The sequence below is a fragment of the Hermetia illucens genome, chromosome 2 (genome assembly GCF_905115235.1).
Source record: "Hermetia illucens chromosome 2, iHerIll2.2.curated.20191125, whole genome shotgun sequence".
Taxonomy (NCBI): domain Eukaryota; kingdom Metazoa; phylum Arthropoda; class Insecta; order Diptera; family Stratiomyidae; genus Hermetia; species Hermetia illucens.
Window position 1 is genome coordinate 124,124,212 of NC_051850.1, and position 10,310 is coordinate 124,134,521.

At 41.6% G+C, this 10,310-nt stretch overlaps 1 protein-coding gene across 4 annotated transcripts in view; it reads left to right on the plus strand.

The window, feature by feature from the left end:
- Window positions 1–9,675, plus strand: part of LOC119650190 (radial spoke head protein 3 homolog B) — a 67,730-nt gene extending 58,055 nt beyond the window's left edge. For 2 of the 4 annotated variants that reach the window (XM_038052752.1, XM_038052750.1), the window contains 4 exons: window positions 291–381; window positions 7,906–7,950; window positions 8,096–8,502; window positions 8,583–9,675. In XM_038052752.1, the coding sequence (XP_037908680.1) occupies window positions 291–381; window positions 7,906–7,950; window positions 8,096–8,502; window positions 8,583–9,165 (1,126 nt within the window). In that variant the 3' untranslated portion in view covers window positions 9,166–9,675. The remainder of the gene's footprint in view (window positions 1–290; window positions 382–7,905; window positions 7,951–8,095; window positions 8,503–8,582) is intronic. The other 2 variants (XM_038052753.1, XM_038052751.1) reach the window with 1 other exon arrangement.
- The last annotated feature ends 635 nt before the right edge of the window (window positions 9,676–10,310 follow it).

The window sequence follows — 10,310 nt, forward strand, 5'->3', positions numbered from 1 at the left end:
GGTTGAAAATCATCCCTCCACCACAAAGTTGCACACTCCCAGAGAATTCCAGCCCCGTAGAGAAGGGCCACTCCCCTCCCCCCTCTCTCTTCTCGACGAACCTGACGATAATAGGCATGTCACGATATTTTGAAAATTTACTGGGAAACCTCCAAATTGAAATAAGTTGGAGTAATGTTTATCATTCGTCCTATAGGTATTTTTTCTATACTTTAATCTAACCCTCAATAACAAAGGTTAATATATTATGTTATATCAATACATTTGACCTTTTTTGCTTTTCTTTTCAGGGAAACCCAGCCAAGCGAGCCATACAAAAATATAATGCATGATAAACGTGTGGTGCGGGGAAGTAATTTCAGCCAATTGCAAACAATTGCAGTGAGTATTCTGTTGATAAATTACAGCTTTCTGGTACTATAGTGAGAACTTATGATTTATAGTGTTTTCGATTCTTGTTTGCATTTGATTTTCTGTTGGTATTATTTTGAAATGGATTGGTAGTGGTGATGTCCTAACTTTGAATGGAGGTATTAAGTATATCCCCTTGGATTATATCATGTTCATATATTTGTATAAATACTTCTCCCTCAACCTGATCTAATTAGTGTATATAAAGTAAAGTATACCAAATATTCTGTCTCTTGATGAGACAATAACTTCACAGAAAATCATCGATACGAATACCAATTTGCATGTACAACAAAACCACCTGTATCGTCCGCTGTCAAACAACTCTAATTGATTAAACATATAAAATGAAAAGTCTAGTCAAAAGTAATGAAATTTGAATCATCAAAAAAAAATATATATTATACTCTCAGTCGCTTTTCGAATATCGCCTCATCATTAGAAAACCCTTGTGATTATTACCCAAATGATCCTCCCAATCTAAAGAGCAGCCCTAGAAGCTTCTTAACAGGAAGACTTATTTACAAAAATGGTACATATGTACTTATCTTTATTTATAACGATAGACATAAAAAATGAAACAATGAAAAATTAGCAAATTTAGCAAACGCCGATATTTCGGGAACAAATGGTCTCCTTCCTTAGTTGTAGTTATAAGGCCCATTGTACTATCCCCGCTGATCGTCTATTCAATGGCCTCCCGTCTACGGTATTCACAGGCTTTTGCGAATCTGAAAACATTCTCCAGAGTCAGAGTGTACGCAAACTCTTCGTTGAAGAAAACGTTACCGAAGTATCTTCGTCTGGGGTCTGAGAAAGTCAGCCAGCGTATGAAATGCAAGACCGTCTTCCTCTCATCACATTGTCTGTATATAGCCGGGATGACCACCCCATTTTTCTCCATGTAGTAGTTTAAGGAGCTGTGTCCCGTTAAAAGCCCTACTATGGTTTTCATGTCCCACTTCCTAATGGGCCGCAACCACTCTAGCGACCCCGTTTTTTTCACAAAGATTTTAGCTTACCAGCAGGAATTCAAATTCGACTACGTAAATTCTTGCAATTTCACCCTTCAGAGGAGAGTTGACATTGAATCGCGAGATGCTAAAAGCTGGCTCTGGCCCCACCATTGTGAATCCTTTGCCAACCAGTCCGCCAGCTTCCTCATTACCACCGATATTCGAGTGCCCTGGTACGAACATCAGAAATGTCTCGTTCAGTCGGCCAAATTTTTGGTAGCAACTCCAAACCACCTGGCTTGATTTGTCACGTCTGTATAGTACTAACCCCAATACCTGACTGTCGGAACAGATTCGAATGATGCGATAATTGGATTTACCGAGAACTCCCCTACGTCCGATTTGTCTTCCCTAACTGACCCGTGAACATTATTAATTCTGTAATCACAAAAGACTCGTGGCCATCTGTCGACAATTCTTCTCTTTTGGTGATTACGACAAAGTATATCTTTTCAAAGACGAATTTGGATCGCCTGTATGATCGGTCGGCTTACCACGGGCCAACGGTATCAAGCCTGTATGCGCCGTTAAGTGGTTTCCCTTTCGCCTCCAAATAAATGGGGAGTAGATGTAGGATAGCTTCGAGTGACGGCGTCGGTGTAATACTCATTGCCCCTGTTACAATTATCCTTTGAATCTGCACTAACAGCTTCCTGCTGTTAGCAAAGTTCTACTTCGGCCACCAGACGATGTACGCATGCATTAAAATGGGTTTTATTATGGATATATACGTCCAATCAATCCGTATGTTGGGAGTTCCCAGGTGTTACATTTCACAGTCCAGGATTTCCGGTATTATTCCTGGATATGGTGCTTCCCCGTTTGCTTGGAGTCGAAGCGGATTCCTAAATATTTGACAGTTTGTACCAGCTGAATCTCCGCTCCTAATAAGGTGTGTAGCGTGCAGTTGTCCCACCTAACGTTCCTAGTAAATATAACCAATCCAGTTTTTCTAGCGTTACTCAAGAATCCGTTACGGAGGCACCAACTGTGGTTCCCCTGCGAAACTTTGATGAAGAATTTTTTCTTAGGAAGGGCACTGACTTACACCTATGTGTCCCTATTAGCCGCCTGTTTCCTTTTCTGGGTGCGCATTTTTTGCAGCTTATTTTGTATAGTCACTAACGTTGCTACTATTTTCTGTGTATTCCTTTCCGGAATACACAAGGAAGATCCACAAATGCATTGGGTGTTTTTTTCTCTTACGTGGAAACGTAAAAACAACCGATTGAAGATATACAGAGATTAATGCCACAACGACATAGGTTGCCATACCCTAGGTTTTCCTAAGTGGATTACACACTCTCAGCACAATTATACCGTATACTGTACTCACTTTTACCTGATTCATGATGCTGATGCCCTTCTAATGCTCTCACGCACACAAAGACCACTTAAAGCGGAATGGATTATACCAGTTCATCCAAAGGCAGTCTGAGACTAAGTATCGATCCTCGATGCTACACATCACCTACACATTAACTAGTTTTTGCTCTCTTGTCGTGGGCGTAATTCATGCATATCCTGAAAATCACCATGGCGTCAATCGTCTCTCCCAGGTAATTAATCGTTGATTGTGAAACGATCTCGTATTCAGCGGTTTTTCCTGCAACTAGGGTTTTTCACCGTCTACTCAATTTGTCAATTTATTACCATGCTTTTATAGTTTGAATAGTATCCCCTGCATATACGTCCACATTTTTGGAGTAAACGACAACTACGACCATCGCCAGGTCGCTGGTGCATTTCATAAAAGATGAAACCTCATAGAACTCCTGCGAAAATAATGAAACCATTTCACTTCACCTTCATATGTTTCGTTACATAGGAGTATCTTCTAGAGCTGATTCTCAATTAGTCGAGCTCAGAATCAAGAGACATCCTTTGCTTAGACTGAAGCTGACCGAATAATGGATACGCTTGACGCCCAATATTAACACCATACAGAATTTTCTAAAATTCATTGCATTTGTCGAGGATATTTCGACCCCACCATCGCATCAGCCAACGGTAGAACGAACACTCCCAAATCCGTCCCTAACGAAAAGCGTCTTTCGCATGGTATCTAAAAGACAAATCGACAAACAGGACTAAAAGGCAAATAAAACGATGTGATATGAAGAAGGTGCGCCAGGTGGTTCATAATGTTCCGTTAGTAAAACCAGGCTCTATATTGTCCACTAGGCGAGAAACACACCTTCCTTAGTACACCAGTGAAACATTTCCCGTAGTTTCTCTTCAATTACTAGGAAAACCGAAAAAGATCCTGTTGGACCATCGCTTAAAGTACATCTTCCTGTTGCTGCTGGGGAAAATTGTTAAATTTTCGAGCAAGAGCCACATAGATTCACTGCAGGTGACTTTTGCCCACGTACCTCGTTGATAGCAACCTTATACGCAGTGCCGCACGAGTTCATATTCACATCTCTCTTGTCACCCCCGTTTAAGGCCACTTCAGAGAACTCGGTATTCTGGCTCCAGCTCTTGGTGATATCGCCACCGTTGTGGTTTCTGACAAAGTCAATGGTCTCAACATCTCAATTTCGTTATACCGTTCAATTTATTGCTGAAGAGCAAACCTCACCTTAGCCTGGCACCTCACCTTGGCCTATTACGCATCGCGCCAACTGTTCCACCTTCCATATCATCACCCAAGGCTACTAGAAATATTGCTTTCCTTAAACCCCCCCCCCCCCCTGGCTGCTTTTTTGCGAAAACACCTTCCATTGCCGGCTCATCCACCTCCGATGTGGAAGAGAAATTCCGTTCGTGGACTAATACCATGTCTACCTCTGCAAAGCATTTGAGTAGGATCTATCTCCTGATGTTCCTTAACCGTGGCGCCGCCATAATGCCGGTCCCGATCACCGTCAAGTCAAGATTCACCTCTCCAAAATCTGCAAACAACTAATCCAGAGCCGCCTCGCAGTTTCATTTACATATACAATGCAGCACCCTCTACAGGGTGCGTTAGCAAAATATCCGTTTTTTTTTGTTTTTTATAACGTAGCCACATGCCCAAAGTTTAAATTGACATAGTTTTGAAGATCAAATCAGCTTGGTGACGTGCCTTATATACTGAGTAAATCAATTTTTGGCATTTGACTTGACTCTTGCCAGCATAGCAAGAGTTATGTTAGAAATTTCTTCCAGGATATTGGTCTTCCAAACTTGTAGGGTCCTCGAACGGCAAAACACAAGATTTAAAAAAAAAACCATAGAAAAAAATTAAAAGGGGCCATATCAAGAGAGCAGACCGGTCATTCTAAATCGCTCCCAATTAAGATGAGGCGCGCTGGGAAGTGTTAGCTCAAAATAGCGTCGATGCTCTTCAGGTGTGTACTGCTGGAGCGTCCTGTTGAAACCTTAACTCCAATTCATCTTCACATGGAAAAAGTCTCCTCACAGAACGATCGGAAAGTCCAAGAACAGACGCATGTTTGCGCGCAGGACTCCGTGGTGAGCAAAACATTGAAACTCTCGCTGTCTCAATGTTCTCAGCTAATCTAATGGGCTGGGGGGACTCAAATCCTTCGTCTTGCAATACTTACAGTTTGTCTGAACATAGTGATCTACGAAACAATTGATTTTCGATCCACGGTAGGAGCCAACAGGGCTATTCCGAAAGGCACGCTGGATTGCGATCACAGAATAGAAAAGTAGGCCTCAATGGGAAAAGTACGCTCTTCACTGTTCCAACGCATTATGGTGACTGAACTGTGTTGCGATCGAGACCAGTGGCGCTAGACTCGGCTATCAACCTACTGACTGGCGCGCATTGTAAAATGGGGAGTTATGTTGCCACGCCCTGGATATACCGGATTTTTATCGGTGGTGTCTCTAGTTCTGCTCTCTCTGGTTACTGCACTAACTATAACTCTGATGCATGCTACTTCAAACAGGCCGAATTCGAAGTACCTAAAGAATATCTTTAGTAACATTCACCAAGATATGTATCAAACACTCCTGTTCCGTTCATGACAGCAACAGTACTTTGTTTACCGATCGACGAGCCGCGGCGGATAGCTGGTGGGAATATTTCAAGCAGATTTCAACAGAAGAATTTGCTCGTTCTCCACTTTCATAATCACTGCGACATTTTAAAGAATTCTTCTCTCAGCGCCACTGAAATCGAGGAAGCAATTGAACGAATCGGGAAAAGCTGCAGCACCTGATGGCATTGCATCTGAGCCCTGGAAAGCGAAGAGCTGAGACCCAACACTCTGACTCAATGAGTTCTTCAATTGGGTTATTGAGGAGGGTAGAACGCCATCTGCCTGGCAGGAAACCACGACCGTTCCCACATGGAACATGATGCTACACCAACTCATCTGGTACGCTCGGATTCAACACCTACCGCCAGAGAAACTCGTGTACTGGGTTAAATTGCTTTACCAAGATCCCAAAAGTAAAGTTCGAGGTGTGGCAGGTATATCAAAACCGGTTCGTGCCTCTGTCGATGTTCATCGAGGAAGTACCCTCTCATCACTCCTCTTTGTTCTTGTTATCGATACTGTCACGTCACATATTATATCCAACGTTCAACACCCTATACACTGCTTTATGCAAACGATGTTTTCCTATCGTGTAACAGCAAAGCTGATTTTAAGCAACTTGTTCAAAATGGAATGATCAATGATGAATCAGAATTTTTTACGACCGACACCAATGAGACAGGCACTATCACGTCAATAGTAATCAGAACCGAACAATTTAAATATCTTGGATCATGCTATCAGCCAATGGTGAACTGCCTTGTGATATGGCGTTATATCGATCGTGGAAGAATTGCAACAGAGGTGTCATCGATCATGTAGACATAAAATTCACGCTAACGAAAAGTAGCTTGTCACTTGTCTAAACATCGTAGTCCAAAGGAAACAACCAAAAGGCCGATCGAAATAATGAAGACTTGATGCGCTAGAGGGGGATTGAGGGTCAGGTATTTGACCGAATAAAATAGCAAAACTGGTAAAGACGAGCTGACCCAACTTTTCAACGGGACAAAGACTCGAGAAGAAGAAGAAGATTTACCCTCTATTCGAGCCTTGTCCTCCTTTCTTCCTGCCTTCCATTGTTCAGACTTTCAATTGCTAAATTTTCCTATCCTTTCGTTTTTCTCCTGCCGACTTATAGCATACCAAAGGCTCGTTTATTTCGCGCTTACTTGGTTTACCCGTTACAAGTTACATAAATTGCTGATCCCACAGCCGAACAAAGAAACGCTGCCTTTTTTCTGTCCCTCCCTTCCAACTCACTCAAAGGGTCCCGACTAATGAAAGGCATTGGTTTTATTGGTGGTGATCTCAGCATAATAGCATGAAGACCATCTCGAAAGACTTTGTCATGGACTCCCCCCTGATTTCTCGTTACACTGAACGCCATAGTAGTAAAATTTTGTACTGTTGTTTTTGATTATCAGCGTTAATCGTTACCATTCACAAAAGCGCCAATGCTAGTTTCCAAAGGCCTGAACCGTAACCTTGCCATAACCATTTTGACCACAGACTTACCCAACCTGATTGTTTAAGATGTTATCCATATACCATAGCTTTGCTATCTGTACAGTTCACACCTAACATATAATATTAGCTAACATTTGCAGGAACTGATTTCGCATTCCAGTGCTACCTGCATGCGATACCTAACTAATACTAGTAGACTCCGATTAATTTGTTCCTACATGATGAATGGATTGGCTCCTTTTTGTCAAGATGCTGACTGTATCCTACGAATGAACTTTGAACTTTGCCTTTGAGTTTCTGGATTTTTATTACTTTCGTTTTCAATCACCTCATCCTTTCCTTTCGTTTTCATTTCTGGATAGTTTAGTTTTCCCGCAAGAACCCTGTGATGATACCAGTGAGGATAATAGATGTAAACCAGTAACAAAATATTCGCCTTTTTTATACTGTGACCTACCGACTGCCTCTTCAGCCTTCTAATCATCACGTCTACCGCTATCTGGTCCGTACACAGTTCCGCAGACGATGACACTGAGGAGGCAAGTGTTAGCAAATGTTTGTAGCTATTGACGAAGCAGATTCAAACACACGCAGGATAAATACTAATGAACCGCCCGTCACATAAAATTAGGGACGAAAAAGCATTCACCTTCTATAGGGCAATGCGTGATATTCTGTTACGTCCCGGCAAATCAAATCAATCAAGAGTTTCCTTTTCTTGGCCAAAAAGCGTTATTCATTTACCCAATATACTTGTACAGTATTTCGAGGAACATTTCTGCAAGATGAAAAAAAATCACTGATTCATGTAAATATTTAGACTTAATACTTCCATTCCTGTTTTGATTCGCTTCCTTAAAGCATAATAACTTTAAATAAAAACCGTAGTGTAAAAAAAATGTAATGTGTTCAATCTAAGAATGTTTGTTTTTGCGATTATTACTCCTCCACACCCTCCAACATCACTTTCTCTTCAACACCAAAACCAACATTTTGCAATAAAACATTCCCAGCCGTGGAATCCGTATTTTGCATATGCGGGGCTCCTGTCTGGCAAGGTGAGTGTTTCGTAGTTAGTAGGCTTTTAGTCAAGATCCTAGCATGTAAAGAAAACTTGCATTTGATTGTGTGTATTTGGAATCTTTACAATAACCCAAAGATTTTGGCATTTCCAACATTGTATAAAACCTTTCCTTTCTCTAGGGTGAAGGTGATTGCTTCAAAGAAGCAGAAGCCCGACGCCGTAATGTCCTTCGCAAGAAAGTTGTACGCAATCAGAGAGGAGTTATTGGGACTCCACCACCCGTATGTGGCCGCAAACATGAAGACGTCCAAACGGACAAGTATCTTGAGGAGTTATTTGAAAAGCCACCGGAAATCGAGATCGGATGCCAAACTGATCTGTTCTTGTATCGCCCACCGTCCCCACCATTCGTACCAAGCAAGGTTGGGGTTGATGTGGAGACGCAGATCTACGACGGAGATCTATTCGATTTCGATGTAGAAGTACAACCAATACTGGAATCTCTTGTCGGACATACTATTGAACAGGGACTAGTGGAAATTCTACACGAAGAGGAACTTGCATACATTCAGTACAAGAAAGAAGAGTATGTACTTCCTTTTTAAAAAAATGACAACCAGGCGTCTGCACTGATGTTCATTTCTCATATTCCCAACTTTTTTTCAGACTCCTGGCTCTCCGCGAAACCGATTTGGCTGAGGTTCGACGTCTTCAAGCCGAGGAAGCCCGCTTCACAGCTGAAAGACACCGCCGAATCCGCCAAGATTCAATTGCCAAGAATCTAGATGCTGAGATGCAAGATAAAGTGACAGCAGCCCGACTCTTGCAGGGACACATTGCAAATCTAGTCCCAGCTGTTCTAAAGCAACTCGAACCTTTGAACGAGGCTGAAAACCGAGAGGAACTCGAACGTAAATTGTGCCCATGGCTAACGCAGCAAGTTGCTGAAGAAGTTGGCCATATGATCGACTCTCGCGAAATTCTTACAGCCATCGTCAAGGAAATACTTCTTCAAAGGGCCGAAATGTACGATCCTGATTTCACGCTCGCTTCTTCAGAAGGAATGCTTGTTTGTGTTGAAGAAAATGATACAGCCTCTGCAGGATCTCCTACTTTAAGCGAGCTGAGTCAAGTTGATGAGGATCCCATTGCTAATGATTATGAAGCATCAGCTGCACCTACTCCTCAAATAAACGTAACTAGTGAAGCAAGTGACAAACTTGATCTCGAGCAGGAGCCCGAGAAGTAAGAAAATACTGAACGGTGAATGTGATATTAAATGTTGGCGAAATAGGCGGCGACAAATTTCGACATTGTTGATCATTTTACTTCAATTTTGTTGTTGTTTCGGTGAAAAAGGGCGGGAAGGATCAAGCAATTATTCCACTGTACGCAAAATCTACTTTTTATACTGCATATCCAGATACGTATGAAAGGCATTTTAAAAGTCAAGAAGCTCACATCAAATTCAATCGGTAGATTAGTAATATTAAAACATTACTACGAGTTAAATTTAACAAAAATTATCAGACATCTATATTTAATCGTATGGAGATATTGGATCCTGTGTAGCAACTGACATACTTAAAAGCGTTAATATTCGTAAAAATGAATCATTATTTGTGGAAAGGGCAAAGCAAATATGACAGTGACACAAATTCCTATGATTTGGCTTGCATTTTCCACAAAAGATTGAAATTGCTCAGTCCCTATGTTGTTGTTAATAGTTTCGTATTTTTAAAATAAATGTAAAATTGCATATTGAGTGTTTTCATGTTTTATTCCATTTGCTTCAGGGGAAGGTATGGGTATATCCTCCCAAAAATCGTCTCTGGACTAACCATGGATAGTCGAGTGTTTCTACAGAAATGTAAAAAATTACGTCATGAAACTTCCATTTTAGGCATTTTCTTCATATCACACGCCCGAGGCTCCTGTCCACCCGGAAACTGCCCACTTCTCACTGTAAGAATACTGGAAGAAACGGTTTTGCCCATCAAAAACAAAAAAGCACCAACACGGTATGATATCTCAGCAGAGCGCTGAAGCTGGTATATAAGTATATTCATAAGCCCGAGGATAAAAGTCAGTACGTTTAACGTATCTTTGGTTTTTGCCCTACCAATAGGAGGTTGCAACACTGGTGCTGGTCAGCAAAGGCAAGAAAGATTTGCAAGAGACGCACCAAGAGCTCAGTATGTTGGACACAGCAGGAAGGAGTTGTCCAATGTCAGCAAGTGGTGTTCTCCGTAGCACTGAGTACAATGAACGCCATCAATTCTGCAAGATGGGCCAACATGTTTAAGATACTTTTCATGTTTCAGACTACCTTTTGTGGATATTGGAGGACTAGTAAAGGGTGCGAGAATGGGGAAAGACAATAGAGAATGAAGG